Source organism: Amblyomma americanum, chromosome 2 (assembly GCF_052857255.1).
Source record: "Amblyomma americanum isolate KBUSLIRL-KWMA chromosome 2, ASM5285725v1, whole genome shotgun sequence".
In the NCBI taxonomy this organism is placed as follows: domain Eukaryota; kingdom Metazoa; phylum Arthropoda; class Arachnida; order Ixodida; family Ixodidae; genus Amblyomma; species Amblyomma americanum.
Window position 1 is genome coordinate 180997536 of NC_135498.1, and position 26876 is coordinate 181024411.

General features: G+C 47.9%; 1 protein-coding gene across 2 annotated transcripts in view; it reads left to right on the plus strand.

Annotated features, from left to right (window-relative positions):
• dtn (transmembrane protein 132C dtn) overlaps window positions 1–26273 on the plus strand; it is an 87410-nt gene extending 61137 nt beyond the window's left edge. For both annotated transcript variants that reach the window (XM_077655549.1, XM_077655550.1), the window contains exons 13-14: window positions 2050–2376; window positions 20386–26273. In XM_077655549.1, coding sequence (XP_077511675.1) covers window positions 2050–2376; window positions 20386–21168 — 1110 coding nt within the window. In that variant the 3' untranslated portion in view covers window positions 21169–26273. The remainder of the gene's footprint in view (window positions 1–2049; window positions 2377–20385) is intronic.
• Window positions 26274–26876: the final 603 nt, after the last annotated feature.

The window sequence follows — 26876 nt, forward strand, 5'->3', positions numbered from 1 at the left end:
CTGCTGTGCATTTGTAACAGTCATTGCTCCCTGCTAGGATATCATAGCACTTCAAGACGTGAAAAGTAAACTACAATCTGTGAAAATGTGCATGCATGATATTGTGTTGTTTCAAGCTCTAGACCACTCGTAAACAACCCCAGTGTACATCACAGCGCTCTGTTCAAACATTAAAGACAAGTGCTTTGAGCACTCTACATTGATCTCGGGACTGAATCCCCCCAGGCAACGTCTGAGTGTCGTGTTCATGGTGAAGAAATGTCACTTCCTAACTTGATGTCCTCACTTCTTTAAAGTAGGTTCTTTTTTACAGATGGGGCGTGCAGTTAGTATTTTGCAAAATGGGTCATGCTTTTCTGGCAGTTCAGCGTATAATTTCAGATGCTTATTAAAAATCTAGCGGAACAAATTGGGCGATGCATACCTTGGGCCCATGACTGGCTGGTTCCAAGACACTGGCCAGTTCAGTGGTGACCTTAGATGCAATGCATGTGCCAAGCATTTAGAAAAGCAGTCTGGCTTGGTGTGTTTTGTGGAATACCCCATGGCAGAATAATTTACAATTAATACAAATAAATTACAAGCAGATGCAGTACACACTGCTGCATCTACGGACTTAATTAATTGTTGTGAGTAGTTTAAATCACAAATAAGTTTCAGCAAATACAACCTATAATGCACTCACGTGGATGAATAATAGGTACCATAGTTACACGATTGTAAGTCGACCTATTTTTCAAAATTTGAAAATCCAAAGTGGGGCGGTCGACTTTCTATCGAAACCAAAAACATGGCACAATAGCTCCATCGCATCGCTCTTAGAGCTGGTCTTGAGCAGCTGCTGTGTCAACGCGCAGAACCAGCATCCCCTCCCTGCGCGCGTCTGTTCTGCTCTATTGAGCGAAGAGACAAGTGATTACTGTGCCCCCAACATGGGAAGCCCAAACAAGAAGCCTTTATTCATGCCCGCAGGCAGAATATATACACACTGAGAGGCACCGCCCCCTTGCTCCTAGCGCCATCGTGTGACAACTCAAACAAGCACTAGGCGGCAACCACTACAGCGGCGGTGGTGGCGGTTGTCGATAAGCAGCAAACCGGCATCCCCCACTCCCCACATGTGGCTGCAGCTTGTGGCTGCTGATAAGCGGCGGTGGCCCAATAACCCATTCCCATTCTATTTTTATCAGGTGGCTTCCAGTTTTTTTTTTTCTTTACTTTCAACTATGCACTTGGTGCTCAAGGGAGCATCGATAGTTAATGGAAGGGCCGCTGTTCTTACCGCGGCGGCACCGCTACTCGGAACAGCAGCGGCGCCGGGGAGTGTCGGTAGCTGACAGAAGAGCCGATGCCGCTCACGCGTAGTTTCTCGTTGGCACTTACGCATTTGTTCCAGAACACCGCGTTTCACAAGTTTTTATGTAGTGCTTCGTCAGTCGTCATTTTTGCTCCGGGCCCAGCAAGCGACCAGCACTCGTTCACGGCTATGTTCAAGATGGCTGTCATGCGTGTCGGGCCACAAGTTCAACGTTCGCTACAGGTAATACAGGTGTGGCAGCTGCAGTGAGGCAAAATTTTTAGCTGTTCCACGCGATGTCTTGATGTGGCTGTTTGCAAAGTGCGAGATTTTGCTGCACGACAACGTTAGAACGATATGCTGTGAGACCGCAGCAGCGTTCACGGCAGCAGCGCTAGTGAGGGCGATGGCAGAAATGTGGACGAGTAGTCCAGTGACTAATACATTTTCGTTTTGAATGTGCCCGCGGGCACACCCGCGCGTGGCAGCCGATATCGGCTGGCGTTAAGCGGCACCTGCAGGATAATGCTATCGCATTCTATTATTAAAGGCCAAGCTTAAATGACCTCCAACTTTGTTTTTCTTTTTTCTGAAATGTGATAAGGAGAGGTCGACTTACAATCGTGTAAATACGGTAATTTCATTTGTCTCCCTTGTTAGGATGTTACTTTAGGAGTAAAGGGTTTTGGAATCAGGCTCTAGATGTTCACGTGTGCTGCTCATGCCCTGTTGCACTCTCATCCCAAATCCAGCTAAGCCTGGAGCTGGGTGAAGCTTGCCAGCGGCGGCGCCGGGGCGCCCCCCTGGCCTGGGCTCGAGCCCGGGTCAGTGCTCGGTTCACCGCGGCCAGCGCCGGCGGGAGCCTGGACGCGGTGCCCTACCAGGATGGTGCACGATCCCAGGAGCCGTCGGTGCAGGCACACCACAACCGGGCTGCCCTGTCGGCTGATGGATCGCGACCACTCGTGGCTTCTCCCCTGGAGCTGGGCCTCTACGCCCTACTCGGCGTGCTTGGTCTGGCCGCCGCCGTCATGGTCACTGGCTGCACCGTGCTCGCAGTCAAGTACCAGAAGCATGCGGTCAGTGAGCTGCAGCTTGGTTTCACTGTTTGCTTCACTCACTCACCATGCATCTATAACGTGTATAGGTAGCAGGAGTGCAGGCAGAAAGCTGACCCAGTTCAGATTTACTCAGTTTGTAGCGTTATCATATGATAATTATAACTCAGAAATAAAGAATACGGTCATTTTAAGTGATTTATTTGTTATTGACTACATTTCCACAAACCATTGGAATGATGTGCGCCGTAAAAAGACACTAAAAGTTCACAATAAAGCTCTCTTACACTCCATTGTTGGCGTAGCCAGTCTCCTCATCCATAGATTCAGCCAAAAAACTGTGCAAAAGGATATAGTGGTGGTGACAGGACAAACAGTGTTCTTGAACTGAATCTATCGCAAACAAACAGCAGTTAAACCTAGGTGTAATGAACCTCTGAGTAGCTAATTCCTCGATATTACGAAGTTTCTCAATTCTCCAGCGCTGCCTATGCGCATGTATTTGAGACCTCCATGTGAGGAAGGTGTTGCAGCGATTGACCTTGATGTAACGAGTTCGTTACATGAACTATCTTTTAGCTTGTGCTCAGTTATGCACTTTGGCTGGAAAGTTTTTATGGCGATAAAACAAGAACTGATGTGAGAGGAACGCCTACGATAGCAACAAGCGGGCGTGCGGTTGACAACGCGTCGTGCTCCAGTGCCGGCGGCGCATCTCCGCTGCTTTCACTTTTGAAATTTGAAACTTCGCACCACGTGGCACTACAACAGCTCATTCTCAAAAGAAGCAATAAATAATAGGACATAGCAAAAGAGACACTGCACGAGCAGCGCGCATCCATCACCATTGCGCAGTAGCTCACATGATTTTCGGTGCCGATATATCTCTCGCTCGTCGGAAGGGGGGGGGCGGCAGAGCGCACCGGCGATGCAAGGCGAAGAGTCCATTTCCTGGGGCATCAGGGGTGGAAATATGCGGGCAGAAGCAGGCGCTTCCGCGGCCGCACGCGCTCTCCTCCGTAGCGTTTCCACTTACCCCACTCGTAGCAGCGTTACGCAAGCCATGGCGGAGGTGCGTTATAAGCGCGATCACGAAACGTTTTCCCGCGTTTATGACTTCGAGTAATGGGGTTTTCTGAAAACAGCTTAAGATGATTTTGCCTACATTTATTTTATTTGGCTTCCACTCTGCCTAGTCCTTTCGAGTCTTCTAGTGAAAACTGCATGTAACAAAAACCTCTATGTAACAAAAAATCCCCAGCTTTTTTCAGTTTCGTTATACCCAGGTTTAACTGTAGCACGTCTCAGTACACCCTTGTTGACATATTTTGCCACTGACAGGAAGGGCATGGGCACTACGTAAGATACACACAAGCATTGCATTCATCCAGTGTTGCAATTGATGGATGATCTGCTTCCTCTTTCTACTTGCCATTGATTTTCTAGCGTGATGTAATAATTCTTCAAGCTCTGCTTTCTAATACATTTGTATTTCCTTGAGGTGTGTGCACTATACGGTTCTTTCACTCTGCTCCCGTATTTCGTCCATTCATGTTGCATCTGTTTACCTGTGTGCCTAACCGGAGTGTTGTCTCTGCTACAAGTGCAAGCATGCCCCCATTCATACCACCTGCCGCTCATGAATTACCATGCTATCCAGCCAACACTGCTGTTGTGATATTATTTTGGCATAGCATGATGCACAGTCTACTATTTTGACTCACTGCCTCTCTACGCAACAGGCAAAGACATGCATCTGGCATGAAGACTGCTGACGTACCATACCGTATTTACTCGCATAATGCTCGTACCCCCCCACATTGGCTATCAAAAATTGGAAAAAAATTTTTCCCTGCATAATAATTGCACCCCCAAAATTGCTGCCGCGAGTCGTCTGGAAGGGATGGATGGATGGAAGGTAGGAGCATCCCCTTTGAAACGGGGCAGTGGTTGTTGCCACTATGCTCAGTTTTTTTTTCCTTTATTTTTGTTTACTCTGCTGTAAGTTGTTAATACAATTCGCCATTTCCTTTAAAAAAAACGTCTTCCTACTCTTTAAAACTTATGTCACCTCTCTGCTTTTGTACCACCAATCCTCCAATTGCTTTTTGCTAATTTCCATCGCAGATTTATTTACATGACTATTGTTACCTCTAAACCCAAAGGCCTCAGGAAGAGTGACTGTGCCTGCATCGACATCGGGATAGATACCATCGCATTTTAGGATGAGGTGTTCTATTGTTTCTACAGATTTACCACACACAGCACATGTGTCATCTTCTTCGTTAAATTTTTTTCTGTAGCTGCACGTTCGATGACACCCTGACCTAGCTTCGAAGAAGAGGGCTTTATGAGTTATGATGAAACGTTTCCTTCCTGATCTGCCTTTTCCAGCATCGATATAGTTCTACACTATGCTTCTTTTCCATTGAATCTATCCAATTTTTACCTTCGACGTTTTTAACCTGTCGTTTAATGCTCTTTCTTTCTCCTTCCTCGCCTCTGGCAAACTTACTGGCCAGCTTTCTAGTTCGTTTCCGCCACTGTGTGTCAACACTCTTTCTGTACATGTATTTAAATACCTTAGCTGCCCACCGGTTATCATCCAATTTCCTCAGGCGTTCTTCGTATAGTACTTTACTCTGAGCTTCTCGTGCTTCGAAAGTTGCCAAGCCCATATCCCCCTGTACTGCCTCGTTTGTGGTTTTCCCGTGGGCACCTAGTGCTAATCTTCCGACAGTTCTCTGATTTACTTCTAATCGCGACTGAACTTCAGCCCTTAAGCATAGAACCGCATTCCCGAAAGTAAGCCCCGGCACCATTATTCCTTTCCAAATGCCTCTGAGGACTTCATACCTGTTGTACCCCCACAATGCCCTGTTTCATTATCCCGGCATCTCTTCGCCCTTTTGCTATGAGAGACTGTTCGTGCTTTTCCGTGTACAACTTCCCGTTGTTTACCCATACCCCGAGATATTTGTATTCGGCCACTCGAGGTATTTCATGGCCTTGTATTGTAAGCTCCTGATCAGCTGTGCCGTTGAAAACCATCACACCTGACTTAGTTGCGCTAAAACTGAAACCTAGACTGTCTCCTTCTTCTCCACAGCAATTTACCAGAGTTTGCAAATCTTCCTGGCTATCTGCTAACAGTACAATATCATCCGCATACATTAAACCCGGTAGTCGTTGCTCCACAACCTTTCCGCCTAATGTGTATGACAGATCATAACCTAAATTGCTTCCTTGTAGCCTTCTTTCTATACTTATCATATAAAGCATGAACAGCAGCGGTGATAGAGGACAACCTTGCCTTAATCCTTTGCGTATCTGGACAGTTGTTGTACTCTTAATTCCTTCCCATGTTATTTCAACTTCATTTTCTCGATATATTTCCTGTAGAAAATCAGTTACCACATGACCGATACTTTCACCTTTTAATATGTTCCACAGGAGTTCCCTGTTCACGTTGTCGTATGCACCGCTTATGTCCAAGAAGGCTAAATACAGAGGTCTGTTTTCCGCCTTAGCTATTTCTGTGCACTGGGTAAGCACGAACAGGCAATCATCTAAGCGCCTACCACTTCTGAACTCGTACTGAAGTTCTCCAAGTATTCTTTCTACCCATGACTGCATTTTTATTTTCATCGCCTGCATCGCCAGCCTGTATGTAACTGATGTTATCGTAATCGGTCGGAAGGATTTTATGTTCGTCTTATTGCCTTTTCCTTTATAAATCGAATTCATTTTACTCCGTTTCCAGCAGTACGGAATTTGCTGATTCGTTATGACTGCCTCCAATACTTTTATCAGCGTTTCCTTGCCTCTTGGGGCCAAGTTCATTAATTAGCTTGATTGGAATTTCGTCGATCCCTGCTGACGTACATCTTGGAATATTTGCTTCCTCCTTTTTCCAGTTAAGATTCGTCAGTTCCACGCTGTTTTCTATTGTGCATTCCTGTGTCGCTCCCTCATTTGGGGTGATTACTCTATCGTATTTCTTAAATGACTCAGCTATAACTGATGAAATGTAGTTCACAGCGTCATCTCCCTCTAAACATTTTCCTTCGGCATCGTGAATCTGTTCCTGCTTTCTGTGATTCGCTTTGCCCAGCCAGCTTATATGGTTCCAGAATTTTCTTGGCTCCCCTTTAGTTGCATCGCGAACTTCAGCCAGCCAGCGATCAGAGGACTGCTTTATTTTAGCCTGGATAAGGACCTGCACTTGCTATTTCTTTTGTCGATAAGATTCCCATTTTCGGCCTATTTCCTCTTCAGATAACTGCGCCCTCTTTGCTTCTCTGTGTTCCCGTGATGCCAACCGTCGTTGTTCGATGGCCTCCCTAATTTCCTTATTCCACCAACTTCGTGGCTTCCTTTTTCCTCTCCAGCGGTTTACTCCCTTTACTTGTTTTATTTTTGTACTAATGAGGAGTTCTAACTTATTATAATCCCACTTTTCCATGGGATGTGTCTCTATTGCTTCCTCTATGCACGCCGCTATTTGTGTTATTTGTTCGTCATTTAATTTTCCGCACTCTTTTTGACTCCCCTTCATTTCTCTTTTGAGCAGGGCTCCAAACTGGAGACTAATACGCTTATGATCACTACCGAGGCTGTACTTCCCCTCTTCGTCTATTTCCATCATTGCGAGCTTGCTATACATCCCCTGCAAGATTAAGCAGTAGTCAATGGTCGTTTGCTTGTTACGGGATTCCCACATGATTTGTCCCTCACACTTAGTCTGGATGGATGGATGGATGGATACGGCTGAACCCTTTACATCGGGCGGTGGCTCAAGCCACCTAGCCATGTCTTGTGAAATTTTACTCCTGTCTTGCTTTTAGCCACCAATCAGATAACCTTCGCTTGGTTACTTCTAACCTCTTAAAATCCACTTTCCCTTCACTATCCCTAAACCCCAATGCCTTGGGTAAGTCAGCCCCGCTGCCTTCCACTGTAGGGTGAAGCCCTTTACAGAAAAGTATCAAGTGTTCAGCTGTTTCCTCCTCCTCTCCGCACGCAATGCACAAAGTGTCTATCTCCTGGTACCTGACTCTATACGTCTTAGTCCGCAAAACTCCAGTCCTGGCCTCAAACAACAAAGAACTTCCCCTACAATTATCATAGATATTTTCTTTGACAATTTCCTGTCTAAAGGTCCGGTATGTTTCTAGTGCCGATTTCGTCAGCATCCCTGTTTTCCACAAAGCTCTCTCTGTTCCTTTAACCTTTTTCTTAACCGATAATTGCTGATTTGCCCCCTTACTGCTGTCCAGATATTTGCTTGTCAATTTTCTAGTTCGCTTTCTCCATTTCGTGTCAACATTCTTTATATACAGGTATCTGAAAACTTTCCTAGCCCACCGCTTTTCCTCCATCCTTCTCAATCGTTCCTCAAATGCTATCTTACTGCTAGCCTCTCTGCTCTCGAAAGACGCCCATCCCATATCACCCTGTACCCCCTGATTTGGTGTATTGCCATGTGCTCCCAAAGCTAACCTCCCTACTCCCCGTTGCCTAATTTCCAGCCTTGCTTGAACATCTGGCCTCATACACAGGACCGCATTCCCGAAGGTCAGGCTAGGGACCATCACCCCTTTCCAGGTCCCTCTTACCACCTCATACCTATTGTAATTCCACAGTGCCCTATTTTTCATGACAGCTGCATTCCTACTAGCTTTATTCATTACATATTTTTCATGCTCTGTCAGATACTCAACACTGTTATTTATCCGCACCCCAAGATACTTGTACTCATTCACTACTTTTAGCACGAACTCCTGTATTCTATGCTTGCCGCCCTCTTCATTAAATGTCATGACTGCAGATTTTTCCTTACTATACTTGAAGCCTAATCTATCTCCCTCTGTACTGCATATGTCTAACAACTTCTGCAGGTCTTCCTTGTTGTCAGCCATTATTACTATATCGTCCGCATATATTAGTCCCGGTAATGTTTGTTTAATCAATTCCCCTTGCTTGAAAAAAGATAGGTTGAAGCCTAGTCCGCTCCCCTCTAGCTTGGCCTCCAAACCTTGCAGGTACAACATGAACAACAAAGGGGACAGAGGACATCCTTGTCTAAGCCCCCGCTGTATCTCTACAGGCCCTGATACATTTTTTTCCCATTTTATGAGCACTCTGTTACCTCTATATCTTTTAAAAGATTAATTACTCCATTTTCCACATCCAATGTGCCCAATATGTCCCACAAATGCTCCTGAGTAACGTTGTCATAGGCTCCCCTAATATCCAGAAATGCTAGCAATAAGGGCCTATGTTCCTTTTCCGCAATTTCTATACACTGTGTCAATGAAAATAGATTGTCCTCCAACCTCCTTTGTTTCCGGAACCCATTCTGTAGTTCCCCTAACACCCCCTCGTTCTCCACCCAAGCCTGCAGTCTATCCTTTATAATTTGCATCACCACCCTGTAAACCACAGATGTCACGGTTATGGGGCGATAGTTACTTACGTCTGCTTTGTCCCCCTTTCCGTTATATATCATGTTCATTCTACTTAATCGCCATTCATCGGGGACTTTCTCATCCACTGTCATTTTGTTCACTACCTGTATTAATGTTTGCTTTGATTTTGGTCCTAACTTCTTTATCAACATAATCGGGATACCATCTGGTCCTGTTGATGTGCCACTAGGAACCTTCTTCTCTGCCCTTTCCCACTCTCCTTGCTCAAGTGAAGCTATTGCTGTAACCGGTCTATCCTCCTTCGATAAATTATGTACCACGTGCTTTGCTGAAAATTTTTCCGTCATCCTTGTTCCTATGTGTTTTATTGCTTCATCCCCTTCTAGTCGAATACCCTCATCTGTAACAATAAACCTTTGTTCTAGCCTAGTTTTATTACTCATTGCATTTAGATGTTTCCAGAATTTTTGGGCTGCTTTTCTATCCTTTTTATTTACTTTTGACATCCATTGGGCACCCTTTCTTCTAATTTTCTCATTAATCAAATAGGATGCGTCCCTTCTACACTTTATGAAGGTATCCCATTTTCTGTCTACTTCGGGTTTTGGTTCCCCCCTCTTCTTGGAATATCTGTGTTCCCTGGACGCTTCCTTGTGCTTTTCTATTGCCCTCTTGACCTCCTCATCCCACCAACTCTTGGGTTTGTATCTTTTCCCTTTTAGCTTTACTCGCACCTTAGCTAGCTCTAGCTCCAGTAATCGAGTTAATTTGGTATAAGTCCATTCTGTTTCACTATCCTCAAAAATCACTTTCTCGATTTGTTTGGCTGCTACTTCCAATTGCTTTTCTGAGTAAAAATTTTCCCCTGATTGTTTATCTTGATTCAGTCCTACATTGCTTTTTCTTCTGAAGCTCAACTTAATACGCTTGTGGTCACTACCTAGACTTCTGGAACCATCTTCATCTATGCTCATTACCCCTAATCTGTTATACATCCTCAGTGACATTAGTGCATAATCCATCGTCGAGTGCAGACTCCCCGCCTCCCATGTTATGAGCCCTTCACACTTCTCGGTGCTGTTGCATACAACTAAATCATGCCTGTCACTCATGTCCTGCAGCATGCTTCCTGTCGAATCCATGTACCCATCCAGGTCTCCTATGTGTGCATTCATGTCGCCTAATATAATTATCTCGCCCTGTCCTCCTAGCTCATCAATGTCGCTTGCAATACATTCTAACATTTTCCTGTTTTCCTCTTTGGCATTAACCCCTGTCCACAGGTATACAAAGCCAAGGAGTGTTTGCTTGCCTGCCACTGTTCCTTTTAGCCATAAATGTTCCCTGCATCCCAGTCTAACCCTTTGAAAATTCATACTTTTATGAATGAATGCCCCAATTCCACCTCCCTTTCTGCTGCCCTCTGTTCTATTGTAATATTCCCATGCATAGTCTGGGTTACAGGGTGGTTGCTCCATGTCTCTAAGATGTGTTTCCGCTAAACCATATACCATTAATTCCTCCTGTCTTAACTGTTCTTCTATTTCCTCCCATTTCAGTCTATTCCTTCCACCTTGCATGTTAATGAAACCTATATCTGAATTAACTTGGCCCTGGCGCTTGCGTCTCTTTCTTCCCCTATGGTTCCATTGTCCGTTTGATCTTAATTCTTCCTTCTCTACACTGGTTCCTTCAGAGCTCTGGGTCCCCCCAAAAAAGCTGTTGCCTGGCGACCTATCCTACTACCCACCTTCTTGCCAGTGGCACCACCGTAGTGGATGCCATCCTGTGCAAAAGGGTGGGGCCTAACCTCGTACACTTCCCTGTTGACCTCCATCACCTCGTATCTTAGTCGTCGACTCAATAGCCTAATTACCCGATTAGTCTCCACGACCCTCCTTTCCGTTTCGCGAGCCTGCCTCTGGACCTCTGGGATTGTGCATATGGTCACATGCACACTCTCAGAGGCCTATCTAAGCCTACGCATCCCCACCTCCAACTGCGTCTCAAGATTCTGGCTCCTCCCCTGCAGTACATCATTGAGACCAGCATGGATGACCACAAGGTGTTCGCCATCCATGCTGCCCACCACCACCTCCCGGGCTCTGGCCATTGCATCCACCATGCACTTTCCCGACTGAGCCTCCACCTGCACCCGCCTGTCTGCCTTCACTGCCGTCAGAACGCCTCCCTCAACCCTCGCTACATTCGAGTCCTCGACCACCAGAACTCTCCTGCGCCCCAAACGTTCGCTTCCTAATTCCATCTGTTGGCCTCCGGATCGCTCTAGCTGACTCTCCTGCCGCTGTAAGCTATTGTCGCGAGTTTCCATGCCCGCTTTAACCTTTTTCATTTCGTTCTCATTTTTCTCACTCAATGCTCGCTGCACTACAGCACTGTACGATCGACGAGCCTCGTCCCCCACCTGACACTTCTCCGAACTGGGGTGCCCAGCCGGCCGCGACCTGAGCGCTTCAACCTGTTTTTCTAGCTGGGTCCGCTTTTCCCGCTCTTCTTTAATCTCGCCCACCATTCGCTTCAACAGGGCGGCATTATTCTCCTCCTTTTTAATCAAATCGGCGACCTGAGCTTCCAGCTTAATCCGTGCCTCTCGTTCGACCTGCTGGTCCGCATGAAGTGCATTAAACCCAGCTTCCCATTCCCCTTTTAACACATGAACGGCGTCCCCAAACCGCTTGCACATCTTACACACGAAGCTAGCCTCATCCGCCTCGGCTAAGCTCCCGAACCCTGTCTCATCTAAGTAACACCAACGGTCGCACTCCTGGCACTGTACTAACTCCCCGTCCTTGTCCTCCTTAACTTTCCTAGCTTGCCGACCCATCGTCCGGCCGACTACGCCTTGTGAAAGCCCGCCAAAATTCCTATGCGTAAAAACCCGCCAAGAATATTACACAAAACTTCGGCAATACGCAACGTAAAAGCCCGCCAAAATTCCTAGAGAAGAAACCTTCGGCACTAGTCAACGTAAGAGCCCGCTAAAACTCCTGCACAAAAACCTTCGGCACTGCGCAACGTAAAAGCCCGCCAAAATTCCTACACACAAAACCTTCGGCACTACACAACGTAAAAGCCCACCAAAATTCCTACACAAAAACCTTCGGCACTACGCAACGTAAACGCCCGCCAAAAATCCTACACCAAAAACTTTCAGCAATACGCAAGGTAAAAGCCTTCCAAAATTTCTACGCAAAAACCTTCGGCACACACACTTCCGCTAGCCTTTCTACCCTTAACTCGGTTTAAAACTACTGCCCGAAAGCATGTACAAGCGCAAACACCAAAAGGCACTTAGCTTCAGACGTAGTCGCTGGAGCTCCGAAAAAAAGCGTCCGCCTCCGACGGTGTCACGAGCGACTGCTTGTCACGGCGAGCGCCATCTATTGACCGCGGCCACAAGTAATTTCCATGGTTGGGCGCGCACGCTACTAGGCAGCGTTACTGTGCTATCATCCTCGTACTGCGGAGGGGGAAAGTGACACCACCGCCACCACCGCGCACCACCGCTACGCCATTTTGCTAAGGTGTCTCGTAGGCCTTGTTTGCGTGTGGCACCGTGCCAACCGTGCTCTTTGTGCCAGTTTGCCATGGGGCACTACGCAAGCTACACAGCTGCTTTTAAGCTAAAAGCCATTGAGTACGCTTTAGAACATGGCAACCGCGCTGCCAGCATACACTTCGGCATCAACGAGTTTTGCATCCAGTATTGGAGACGGCAGCACGACCAACTCAAGACGACCGGTAAGATGCGCTGGGCCTTACGTGGACCGAAGAGTGGGAAATTTCCTGCCGTCGAAACATCTTTGTTGGGTTATATCAAGGCTCGACGAGCGGATCGGTGTGCCGTGTCGATTGAATTGATATGGAAGCAGGTGCTCGTAATCGCAAGAAAGGAGGCATCCCGGTTCAAGACTTCCGCGCTAGTAACGGGTGGGCCACACGATTTATGCGGCGCAATGGCCTCTCACTCAGGAGGTGAACAACGCTTTGCCAGCACCTGCCTGCAGCCTATGAAGAAAAGAATCGTGTACTTCCATCGATTCATCGCCAGAATCCGGCATGAGAAAAACTTCTTGTTCTCCCAGATAGGGAACGTGGACAAACTCCGCTGAATTTCGACATGCCCAGCAGCAGGACAGTAGAACAGACAGGTGCTCGGACTGTGCACATCAGGACTACAGGTGCCAAAAAACAGAGGTGCACGGTCATGCTAGGCATGACGACGGACAGGCGGAAGCTCCCACCGTACGTCATTTTCAAGCGGAAGACCCTCCCGAAAGGAAAGCTCCCCCCTGTGCGTCCAAGAAAAGGGGTGGATGACCTTATGATAGACTGGATTACGACTGTGTGGGTGCGGCGATCGTAAGTGCTTCTTTTTCCATCGCTCCTCGTGGTTGACAGCTTTCGGGGCCGTCTTCAAGAGTTGGTTCGGGCGAAGTTGAGGGAACTGCGCACGGACCTGGCTGTTATACCCGGCGGCCTCACATCAATGCTACAGCCTCTTGACGTATCTTTAACAAGCCATTTAAAAATAACGTCTGGAGTCTGTACGCAGAATGGATGGCCAAAGGTCAACACGCTCTGACGCCAGGCAGCAAGATTAGAAAACCGTCCATAGAGCTGTTGTGCAGCTGGGTATCGGAGGCATGAAGGATGATTAATACAGACATGGGGGTCAGAAGCTTAAAAAAAACTGGAATTTTGAACGCCCTGGATGCGACTGAGGACCACCTGGTGTGGGACGATGACGAAGCATCTGAAGCTGAAGAAACCGATGCCGCAGTGACCACCAATTCCAGTGTCAACACAGACTCTGATCGCGACTCTGATCAAGAGTAGAATTGCCTGCAGGACGTTATACTACGCAACACGAGTAGTGACGGGGAGGTTGCGTGCGGACCTGACAATCCCGATCTCACACCCAATCAACTTTGCATTTAACAGTCCGAAACATTTGCTTGAAAATTTTCCCCGCACAATTATCGTACCCCCAAACTTCGCGTTGATTTTCAGGGGAAAAAAGTGCGAGGATTACGCGAGTAAATATGGTATTTACATGATTGTAAGTCGACCTATTTTTTTAAATTTGAAAATCTGAAGTGCGGGGGTTGACTTACAATCAAAATGGCAATTCAAACGAGATATCAGGCATGCTACAGCATGGTTGCATTTTCGCTGCATGGCTCCGTCGCATCGCTCTTGGTCCTGGCCTTGAGCAGCTGCTATGTCAATGCGCAGAACTGGCATCCCCTCCCCACGCGCACGGGTGGGGGCCGATGGCGGCTATCGATAATTAACAAACTGGCACTCCACACTCCCCACACGTGGCTGCTGACTGCAGTTGCCGATAAGCGGCGGCGGCCCGATAACGCAGTCGCGTTCTACGGGAAGCTCAAGTGTCCAACAAGTTTTATTTTTACTTTCAAATGCGCACTTGGCGCTCAAGGGAGCGTTGATAGTTGATGGAAGGGCCACTGTTCCAATCGAGGCGGCACCCCCACTCGGAACGGCAGCAGTGCCGGGGAGTGTTGGTAACCGACGAAAGAGCCGATGCCATTCACACGTAGGTTCTCTTTGGCTCTGACGCATTTGACTACTGCCGGCCGCGTTTCACAAGTTTTAATGTAGTGCTTCGTCAGTAATCATTTGTGCTCCAGGTCCGGCAAGTGACCAGCGTTCGTTCACGGTGTTGCAAATGGGTTGCAAGCCCCAAGGGTAGCGTTGGCCTGGCGGCCTGGGGCACAGCTGGAAACATCCGAAGGTCCTGGCAAAGGATGAGTCGACGGCCAACAGAACAACTTGTTTATTCTGGCATCGCAAAAGAGTAGCCGGTCAGGGCGACCACGTTACTCGAAGGAAGAAATCGAAGTCTCTCTTTGGCGTCCGGGGCAGCTGCTTTTATGCCCTCGGAGTCGAGGGCAAGAAGGAACGGCTCGGGATAAGTCGCACGAGGCGGCGACGCACGGACATGTTGAGACGTGAAGTGACGCGTCCGCCGGGCCGGCACCGGTCAGACCTCCTCGCCTCCCAGTTGGGGAGCTCCTTTCCCCGGCTGCCGCGCTTTGACAAGCGTGGGCACCAACATGCACACACACGCACACACGACGACACGTGGCATTGAAACCTGCCAGGACGCGCTTGGCAGGAGGCGTTGTGGCAGCGATGAACGGGTCAAAATGACCGCCACTTTGAACGAAGCCCCAGCGTCCGTTGCATCCGCGCTGGCTATACCGCGCGTCGTAGGCGAAACGTAACAGACCGCCCCGCCGGGAGGAGGAGATCCCGATGGTCAGGGGACTGCATCCGCTGTCCGGAGGGATGTCGCTCGATGATGCTCGTAATCGAAATCGGTCGTCCCCCGGCGTTGCTTGAGCGCAGCACACAGAGAAGGCCTCGTTCTCAGGTTCAGGTTCACACAGGACACTGCAAAGTGACTTCGGGAGAGTTTCCACTTTTGTTCTCGTTCCCAGCAAGCGTTAGAACTACGCCGAAACGCAACCGCTCAGTCAGCAAGCACGAGACAACCCTCACTAAGCTCTGCCAGGCTCTTTCCCCTTTTATACTACTGCCTAGTTCCTTACAGTAGTCAAGCAGCACTCAGAATGTGTCTACAAATTGGAAAATTGCACTAGAAAGCACATCATCACTTTGAAACACTAACAAAAGCAATATGTTAAAAATCCTGCCTCAGGAAGAAAACATCAGTAACAAACAACTTTGAGGCGGATTCCTACGTTAGGGGCCTCGACTTAAGCCATCGGCGTTACCGTTGAGACTCCCCTTTTTGTAACGCACCTCAAAGGAATATTGTTGCAAAGCGAGGCTCCAGCGCAGGAGGCAGCCATTTTTGGGAGAGATGGTCTGCAGCCATTGGAGAGGGCAGTGATCCGTCTCAATGATAAGCCTCGAGCCGGCTAGGTAGCATGACAATTTCTGAACGGCCCACACGAGTCACGCACACTCTTTCTCGGTGGCGCTGTACGCCTGCTCACGACAGGTCAGCTTACGACTAGCATACAGGACGGGGTGTTCCACTTCTCCATTTTCCCGTTGGCACAGTACAACGCCCATGCCTCGCTCACTAGCATCGCACTGAACAACGAACCCTTTTGTGTAGTCTGGCGATCGTAGCACAGGCTGGCTTGTTAGGGCGCTCTTTAGGGCGCTCTTTAGGGCGCTAAAAGCTCTTTCCTTTGTCTCGCTCCAGACGACTGTTTGGGGCTCTGTTTTTCTTAGAGCATCCGTCAGGGGAGCCGCGATATCGGAGTACCTGGGGATGTACCTCTGATAGTAGCCGGCGACACCTAAGAACGACCGAATATCGGTCTTCGTGCGCGGTTGCGGGAAGTCTCGCACAGCGGCCACCTTTATTTCAGAGGGGCGGCGACGACCCTGTCCAATCACGTGACCGAGGTAGACAACCTCGGCCTGTGCTAATTGGCACTTGGGAGCCTTGACTGTCAAGCCCGCTTCGCGCAGGCGGGTTAGCACTGCCCGCAAGTGTGCCATATGCTCAGACCAGGATGCGGAGAATATCGCTACGTCGTCTAAATACGGTAAAGCGAATTCTTCCTGTCCCCGCAACACTTTGTCCATGAGGCTTGAAAAGCAGTATGGCGTGTTCTTCAAACCAAAACTCAAAACTTTAGGACGGAATGTTCCCATTGGTGAAATGAACGCCGCATACCTACTAGCCTCTTCTGTAAGTGGAACCTGCCAATAACCCCTGACAAGATCTAGGGTGGAAATAAACTGAGCGCTACTAACTTTCTCAAGGCGCTCCTCGATGTTAGGGATCGGATAAATTTGATCCTTAGTGATGGAATTAAGCCTGCGGTAGTCGACGCAAGGACGAGGTTCCTTGCCCGGTACCTCAACTAAAATCAAAGGGGAGGTATAATCACTCTCACCCGCCTCAATAACACCGAGCTGTAGCATTTTCTTTACCTCAGCCTCCATAATATCGCGCTGGCGGGGTGACACCCGGTACGCCTTGGATCGTACTGGCTCTGGGGAGGTAAGTTCTATTTCATGAGTAAGGACAGAAGTCCTACCAGGCCTCTCAGAGAACTGACCTTGAAATTCTTGTAAGAGTTGGTGTAGTTCGGTTTTCTGCTCAGGCGACAGCGGTGCTTTACTGAGTAAGTCACTAATGACCTGATCGGTGTCTTCCCTGTTCATCACTGAGCCTAGTCCCGGAATCTCGACCGGAAGCTCTTCTAACTTTCCCTTGTCGGGCATTTCCTCTCCAGTACCTGGTGCCTTCAATGCTACAGGCTCAATTTTATTCAGTTCGGACGTGCTCTGAATATCAGCTTGCTGCGCCTCCGACCCTTTTTCATTGTTCGACAACGTCGGCCCCGCAACTACCGCCTTTGCAGCGAGCTCCCGAACTCTCGATCTGGTTAAGGTCTGAACGCTAGCCTCACCAAACAAAAGCCCCTTCTCGCACAGGAAGTGATCGGACCTGTTCGAAAATAGGTACGGGTACTGGGGGGGCAGCATAGATGACACCGCGGCCTCCGTCTCAAGTGCTCCAAAAGGTCCTTCAATAAGCACTTTTGCTACGGGCAGACACACGCTATGAGCTTCCACGGCTTGCTTGATCCATGCGCACTCGCCCGTGAACATATCGGGTTCTACGTAAGAGGGGTGAACTACATCCATTGTAGCTGCGGAATCACGAAGCGCTCGGCACTCTTTCCCGTTCACGAGGAAGTCTCGCATGTAAGGCTCGAGAAGCTTCATGTTCTCGTCAGTGCTACATAATGACAAACACACGACTTCTCTTTTTGTTTCTGGACACTGCGCCGAAAAGTGACCCGGCTTCTGGCACGTATAACACACGCGCGCTTGCCTCCTCTCGAACCGCTTTCTGCGTTCGGCTTCGGCTGCCGCCGTCTCCTTACGTTCGGTCGGACTGCTTTCACTCGCATCCGCACTACGTGTGTCCCCCCTTGCTCTCATGGGTGTGAACTTCGGCCTCTCAGACTTGGAGCTAAATTCACCCTTTTGACCGTCCTTAGCTCCGCGAGCCCGATGCGTCACAAACTCCTCGGCTAGCTCGGTGGCTTTAGCCACTGTACTAACGTCTGGCCTATCCAAGACCCAGTACCGCACGTTCTCAGGTAACCGACTATAAAACTGTTCCAGCCCGAAACACTGCAGAATTTTCTCGTGGTCACCAAACGCTTTCTCTTCTTTGAGCCACTCCTGCATGTTTGACATAAGCCTGTAGGCAAACTCTGTATATGACTCACTTCTGCCTTTTTCATTTTCCCGAAACTTCCGACGGAACGCCTCCGCTGACAGCCTGTACTTTTTTAGCAGACTCGATTTCATTTGGTCGAAATCCTCTGCCTCCTCTCTCTTCAAGCGAGCGACTACGTCGGCCGCCTCGCCGGGTAACAAAGTGAGCAAGCGCTGTGGCCACGTTTCCCAAGAGAACCCCTGCTTCTCGCACGTTCGCTCAAAGTTAACCAGGAACAAACCAATGTCCTCTCCAAGCTTAAACGGCCGCATCAGGTCAGTCATTTTGAACGATACTCGTTCTCCTGCACCGTGTGCCTGACTTCCATTATGAGCTTGTTCCATCTCTACCTCGAGACGCTTCATTTCCAAAGCGTGTTGACGGTCGCGCTCTTCTTTCTCTTTATCTTTTTGTTCTTTGCGTTCGCGCTCGTCTTTCTCTTTTTGCTCTTTACGTTCGCGCTCGTCTTTCTCTTTTTGCTCTTTACGTTCGCGCTCCTCTTTTTGCTCTTTCTCCTCAATGGTCTCAAGGCATTCCGACAGCTCGTCATCCTCAGCCTCCAACTCAAGAATAGCCCTTAGCAGTTCTGGTTTTCTGAGTTTGTCTGAGACATCCATACCCAACTCTCTTGCAAGCTCCAGCAATTTCGGTTTGCGCAACGACTTCAAATCCATGGCTGCTCCGAATGCTGCTTTCTCTACTGCCTACTATTGTCTTGCCGCAAACTAACCCGGCAGCAATGACAACACAATTACCAGCTCTGTTTCTGACACTAACAAAAGCCTGGCAAAACTCAGAAGAAGAAAGTCCCGCACTCACCAAACCTCGCAGCCAAGAATTCAACGCAGTCGTTCCGCTGCAGGCAACCAGTCATCCCACAGGGCTCGTTGCACTGCTCCCGGATGGTCGTTGTGCTGCTCAGCATACAGTTGACCTTCTTCGCTGCTGGCCTCCGTTGTCGCGATCTCACCGCTGGCAACCAGTTGTTGCAAATGGGTTGCAAGCCCCAAGGGTAGCGTTGGCCTGGCGGCCTGGGGCACAGCTGGAAACATCCGAAGGTCCCGGCAAAGGATGAGTCGACTGCCAACAGAACAACTTGTTTATTCTGGCATCGCAAAAGAGCAGCTGGTCAGGACGACCACGTTACTCGAAGGAAGAAATCGAAGTCTCTCTTTGGCGTCCGGGGCAGCTGCTTTTATACCCTCGGAGTCGAGGGCAAGAAGGAACGGCTCGGGATGAGTCGCACGAGACGGCGACGCACGGACATTTTGAGACGTGAAGTGACGCGTCCGCCAGGCCGGCACCGGTCAGACCTCCTCGCCTCCCAGTTGGGGAGCTCCTCTCCCCGGCTGCCGCGCTTTGACAAGCGTGGGCACCAACATGCACACACACACACACGCACACACGACGACACGTGGCATTGAAACCTGCCAGGACGCGCTTGGCGGGAGGCGTTGCGGCAGCGATGAACGGGTCAAAATGACCGCCACTTTGAACGAAGCCCCGGCGTCCGTTGCATCCGCGCCGGCTATACCGCGCGTCGAAGGCGAAACGTAACAACGGCTACATTCAAGGTGGCTGCCATTTTTTATGCCGAAGAAAAGAGCAGCCACGCGCCAGGCCACAAGTTCGACATTCGCAACGGGTGATACAGGTGTGGCAGCTGCAGCGAGGAAAATTTTCATTTGTTCCACGCAATTTAGTGATGTGGCTGTTTGCGAAGTGCGGGATTTTGCCGGACAACGACGTTAGCACGACGTGCTATGGGACCGCTGCAGCGATCACGACGGCAGCGCTAGGGCGGCCGATGGCGCAAGTGTAGAAGAGTAGTCCAGTGACTAATACATTTTGTTTTCGAATGTGCCTGCGCGCGGCAACTGATAGCGGCTGGCGATAAACAGCGGCCGCTGGATAATGCAATCACGTTCAACTATTCAAGGTCAAGCTTAAACAACCTCGCAATTTTTTTTTTTTTTTCGGAAATGTGATTTGGGGGAGAAGAGGAAAACAAGGAAGGTCACTTGAGGTGGCTAGCTGCGCGACATGCTGCAGAAACCACTTCATAGACCAGAGTCGAGCTTTGAAGAGAGTAGTAAAGGTGTTCAGCTGTGATAATCCTTCCTTTATTGAATTTTGCAAATGAAATTTTGAACATGAGTGCACTGCTCAGATGATGTCTGAGAACTCCTGGCACATGTAATGAACTTCTTAATCCAGAAGGGGTCTGGCGGCCCTTTAGTATCGTTTTTAACAGTTTCTCTCTTTTGTGATTACATCTTATTCGCTGTTACCTTGTGATTAACACTGATATGATGCCTCTCTTGACAGGATGTGAATAGCACAACCGTTGCCGTACAACCCGAGGCACCTCCCACGCATCCTCGCCGCCCAGTGTCAAGTGCCCACGACTGGGTCTGGCTGGGGCGGGCCACGCTCGAACGCAGCTCCGTAAATACGCGCTGCTCCCAAGCGCTGGTGGCCCCCGAGGACCACTCCAAGAGCCCCCCCTCATCCCTGCCGTACCCCGCCAGCCGCACAGTTACTGCTGCCGACAGCGTGCCGCCAGGCGACGATGGTGCCATCAAGAAGTCCGGACCCCAGCCCCGCATTCGCACCAACCCCATGCTCACCTTCACTCGGCCACCACCTGTGCCCCCACATCGGACCACCTCGCGCGCCAGTCCCGCTACCGACTCGCTTCAGAATGTTCCGCTGCTGGGCCACGGTAACAACCACCACCACCAGAGGGCGCTGTCCCCACACGTGAGGATTCAGTCACCCGGATCCAAGACGGCCTCTTCTGGCTCTAAAACGACTACTCCCAGCTCGAAGACAAACTCTCCCGACTCGAAGTCAACCTCTCCAGGGTCAAGGACATCGCCGGATACAAAGACCACCTCACCAGGAGGATCCAAGACTACTTCGCCGGAGTCCAAGTCTGTGTCTCCCAGCACCAGGAGTATTCTGCCCCCCATCTGCAAGGTTGTGAAAGCTAGGGCCAATGGAAAGGCCATAGCTGGCAGCACCCTTGAATGGGAAGATGTCACCAAGGGCATGAACTATGACCAGCTGGTTGAGTACTTTGACTCGCTGAAGGAGTCTAGCGCCTAGAGGATAAAAGGCAGAGGTCACCATCAGCAGGTGTGGCATCCACCAACTGCACCTTGTGCAACCTCAGAAAGCCAGTGGAGGTGGCCTTGGCATGGGTGCCAGCGTTGACTCAGAGCCACAACTCTGGCAAACTGTGAAGTCGAGTCAGTGTTCTGTCTCTCTTTTTTTTTTTTTCTGCGATGCTGCTGCCAGCTTGTTGCGGGGAGTCACAATCATCAACCAGCACTATTGTTTGCCTCTTGTAAGCCTCCTTTTTGGCAAGCTGTCGGTGCTTCTTATGCAGCCTCTCTCCGCTCGTTTTTCACAAGCAAAGAGTGTTTGCAGGCCTTTCTGTGGACTTGTTTGGCGAGCACCTTCTTGTGGCAGCTGCCCCGCTTGTGCCTGAGGGGAGGGGGAAGTGTGTCGCTGTGTGACGGTGTTGCCAGCTTCCAGTTCCGAGCACGGTCGCCGCAGAAATGGGTGAGTGAAGCCTGCAACACCCGTCATACCTTCACGCACTTGTGTTCTGTAAGATAGTTTGCTTTCCCGCACACCTCGTCACGTTGGCTTGTGTCTTGCCCATCATGCTTGTTGCAGGCAATGGTGGTGGCTGCTTCGTAAGTCGCTTCGTCCAGCACGTTTTGCTGGTGATTTATGCACCGTGGTGAGCTTTGTGCCAGTATTTTCCCATACTGACAGGTCTCTTTCTGGGGTGAGTTGTGCAGTAATCTCTGTTGCTGTTACGCATTGTGTTTATGCCAATGGGAATGCATGTTAAAACATTCAAAAGTGGCTTCTGCTGGGAAATCAGGCTCGCTGGGCTTCTGTGACACTTAATTGTGACCACACCCTCTGTCAGCAGCACCTAATGAGATGGAGCATTCGGTTCAATATGAGAAATGTATTATCGAACCAGAGCAATGTATTCCTCACTGTTGTCGGCCCTTGCAGACGCGCAAGGAACAGCCTTGCTCAGAGCCTGCTATTTTGAATGCAGAGCCACATTGCTGCTCATTTTCACTGTCTCCTAATCACATACAACTTGCTGCATTTTTAGGTGTGCCTGTTTCATTTGTTTTCATTGTGATGAGACAGCTTGGATCTGGTTTGTTCGTTTTGTTTTCATGTGTCTTTTTAACCTGAAGGCATTGTATTTATTGAAATGCAACTGTAGTTGAGATTTTGTGCCATATCTATTTTATGTTGACTTATCTCGTGTGTGTACCAGTGTTTCTATTTGCTTTGCATTATTTAAATAGCTCACATTTATTTACATCCAGAGCACCAAAGATCTCAGGAAAACGTGTGCATTTTCTCTTGCTGTGTGGGGCGTGTGTGTACTGCTCGTGAAAAGTGCACTGCACTCTTTGAAGACAGTCAAGCATCATTTGTGCGTCTGACAGTGAGCAGCTGCGTTCTTGCGGCTGTTTTGATGCACAGGATTCTTAAGATAGGTTTGTGTACCAATGTGGGCATTGGAGCAACTTTTACATTGCATACTTTGCACTTGGCACTAGTAGCTGCCCCACTTAACTGAGTGGCATTTTTTATGCGTACTACATGCATCTGTACCCTCTGCTGCCACCCTTCATACGATTTCTTCTGGACCAAGGTTATACTTCGAGAATTCCAAGCTACACAGTGCTTATTTATGTAAAGTGTATATCTTTGGAAATGTTCTGTATTTGAAAAGAGACTGAATGTACTGTGCAATACATGTATCACTGGTTCTGAAGCATCTCGAGCTGTGCATAAGCACTGGGTTGACATTCTCAATCTTACCGTGCTCACCTCGGTTGATGATTGCCAGAGTTACTTTTGTGTAGCCAAAGAATCCATAAATTGCACTTCTAAAAACTGATATTTCACTGCAGTTAATGAATAATGCAGCGTTTTCATTGTGTTCCTTCTTATTTTTTGCATTTTGGTAGATGGATCTTAGCAGCAGCTAAACTGGTGTAGTATTTGCTTATCTCTCATGAACGATATTTGTGGCATAAATGTCATAAATGCCTCAGTCTATGGTATGTTACATCATCACTTCATATCAAAGCAATCTTTTGTCGAATAGTTTGGTTTATACTTTTTAATTTTCCATATTGTACAGCTGTATTCCATGTACACAGGTACTTGGGCTCACTGATCCATTTTAAGTTGCATTATCAGGCTTAGCATTGGCCCAGTAATGTTCATGATATCCAACGCTAAGTCTTGGATTCTACAGATCTTATTTTCTTTCTCATATGCGCGATTCTGCTCTAGCATCAGGCAAGGGCCGTATATCGCATTATACTGCCATATTGTTGCATTGTGCAATACCACAGAACAAATGCACCTCATGACGTAGTGCTTTGATTCTCATACGCCTTTTGTATTGCTTCACTCAATTGTTATGTGCTAACAGTGCTCATTAGTGCAAGGTTCGAAGACGGAATAAGATTTAAGAGATGCGTTGGGTGTGAAAAAAGTATTGCTCTGTTTTTGAACATTAAGTTTCAGCAGTGAGAAGCAAACAGGCTTTAAAGGACTAAATCTGTTGCAGTAGGCTGAAATTGTACGTGCAACTTCATTGTCCTTTGAAATGGCTAAAATTATTCTGCAGAAGTGCTGGGCATGCGTGTAGGCACCTAAATGCTGCTTATACTTGGCAAGGAACAAACTTTTTTTGTTCTGTCAGAATGGACCGTACCCTTCTGGGTTATGTTGTGAGACAAAGTACAAACACTATAGCTCAGCACCATGGCCTGCACAATAGTAAGAAACTTTGCCTGTGTGGGCATTGAGTGTATTGTCACTGTAATTATGGAGAAAAAAAGAAAATTCTTTTTTCTTACTGTATGCTGTTGCAGACCAGTCAGAATGGGTAACAACAGTGCTATGAGAAAAGGATTGCCTAATTTTTGCTGTCTGGTTCCTATGCTGTTCTTGTGCTCACTTGACATTTGTCCATTTCCGAGTCATAATTCGTTTTATGTAGTTCTACATGCATAATTTATTTATGCTGCTTTTAGTATGAGATTGAATATCACTGCTGATAGTTTTAAACTGACGTTTTCACAGCCATCTGCATGATGCCCTTAGTATGTATCTGCTTTTTCCATTCTGTGAGCAAGGAAGAACACTATGTGGAATCTTGTTTTGAGCTGTATACACTACGCGAATGCATAGCACGTAGAGGCCGTCTTTGTGATCTAGTCGAAACAGCTGCACCGGGCTTAAATTATGTATAATCGTTTGCTCTGACACACATCCATGAAAGCTTAGAAGGCAGAAGGCTTTTTCTCAAATGCTTAGTATAATTCACATGATGAAGCAAGTATACTTATGGGCAATGTTTGAAATTGGTTTTATTTTAGTGGGACATCAGAAAGCTTACATCATTCAACAATTAATAAATTGAGCATCACTCATTCGTGCTCCCTAACTGCTTGTTGTCGGTTGGTAAGAAGTGCTGTTAATCGTGCATGTTTTTACTGTGTAAGTGTTCATAAGAACGAGATCTCTTGCTTATAATTTCAAGCGATATTTTGATCTCTATGCTGACAGCACCGCTGCATTCACTTATTTCTTGCAACTTTGTATTTTATATGTGAGACAAGAGTGAAATTTCACTAGATGTGCCTTCATGGCAGTTGTTTTTTTTACGCTTTGTCAGTTTATGTGCTTTGCTCATAACGCTTGCACAAACAATTTTCATTTGTGGAAGATGCAGAACCTCAGGGAATGTACAGTCATGGACAAAAGTTACTGGTATGCGGATTGGCAGAAAAAAAAAGTTATTTTTGCGTTGCCTCGTTCGTCAATCAGCTGGTATTTGTTCCAGCATATGGCATCTCTTCTTTTCACTGACCTACTTTGCCTCACCACACAGAAGTAATTTTTTTTTCTGCTATTTTGCATCTCGCAAACTGTTGTCCATGACTGTACATTGACCCCCACATACGATATGCACTTCTGTCTGCCTTACAGACCCAGTTTGAGCAGTAAAATGAAACCATTAACGTTGTCATGAAGAAGGTAAAGCAAGCTAGCTCACAGCACCATTGCCAGAGAGCCTAGCCTGCAAGGGAAGCAAAGAGGCGCCTGAGCATGTCTGTGTCAAGCGTGTCCTCGACTGTTCATATCTGTTGCAGATGCAGTGAAGAAGTTGCAACATGTTGCTTGACTCAGTAGTCCAGTGTGCGCAGCTTTACAGGTTTGTTCTTCACTTTGAAGGGCTGCAGTTATTGCGTATGCCTGTGGACACAACCTTGCACTTTTCATTACAGTAATGCCAGTGTACATTTAAAAGGTTAGAGTTCGCGAGGGCAGTCATGATGAATGCTCCTGGCTTGCGTACCACACGACATTACATACCGTGCTGTAAACAAGCAGGGCAGAGTATGCTGGCCTTAATTCCACAGTCACACATGCCTTCGATGCTAACGTTGTGTTTTGAACACGCCAGTGAATGACAGTTACGTACACCAATAACCTGTGCTGTGCATTGTATTATAATTTATACCTCTTGACAGTGGCATGCATACCACACACACACTCTCCTTTACGTTGTGTGCTGTTTCCACTGATGCCCAATTCATGCATGTGTTTGCACACAAAGGTGCAAGCCTGCATAGTTGGGAAGAAAACCATGAAGGCAACAAAGATCTTTCAGTTTTTATTTTTTACCTTGAATGTGCTTCACCATCTGCGCTCGTGCTCCTCGGTTATGAAGTCTTTCCCATTTCAGCCATGTTTCATATGCCAGCATCTGTGCACTGCATCCAATGCGAATTTTTTTTCTTGTCCTCCTCCAGCCCTTATTCCAGTTTCATCCAGAGGTGATGCTAATTTATTTTGTGTGTTTGTACAGTCTCCGCATAATATGAAAAATGTACATATATGCATTGTTTACCGCGTTGTTGTGTGACCTTGCTGGCGGTGTGTGTATAGATATGACAGCCGCAACAACAGGCAACCACAGTATATATAATATATATACATACTTAGAAAACCTCAAAGCTGTATAGGTAGGGAGAGCTCTCGTGTAGGCACCTCTAGTCACGAGGGGAAGATTAATGCCCTTGGTGTTTCTTTTGTACTTGTTTTGAGCAAGCCAATAAACGTGAAGCCCCTTGATGTCCCAATGTGGCTCTTTTTTTTCTTGCCATTTCACGTGTCATCACTGGTGCATATATATTTTAAGGGACACTGAGGACAGTTCCAAGTTGTGTTCAGTGGAAATTGATTTTGTGCCTCTTTCTGGGTATGCTAACATTTGTCCAGCAGCAAAAGGCGCATTCATGGCTGAGAAAATTCACTTAAAAAGTTTTCCACCACTCGATTCAAACTTGTGTGTTTACACAGAAAAGGACTGGTTTCAACCGTTTTGACTTGAATGGCGTTGTAGAATAGCCTCTGGGGTCCGGACAAATTCAGTGTCGATGCGCACAGTTTTACATGAAAAATTGGCCGTTGATGACAACACCTATTATTCAATAAGAGTGAGTGGTCTCGTTGTCATCAGATTGTCTTGGTGTGTCAATACAGGCCAAAAATTTCAGTTTGTTCTCAGTGTTCCTTGAAGGGATATTTTCTAGGCCCGACGTACCTGGCAAATATGCTCACCAGTAGGGATGCAAAAGTTGAATAAGCAGTGAGGACCCGGTGCTGCTACATGGAGCTTATGACCCGGCGATTGGCCCCTTTGACTCGCAGTTGCATGTTCAAATAGTGGGCACTAGAGCCAT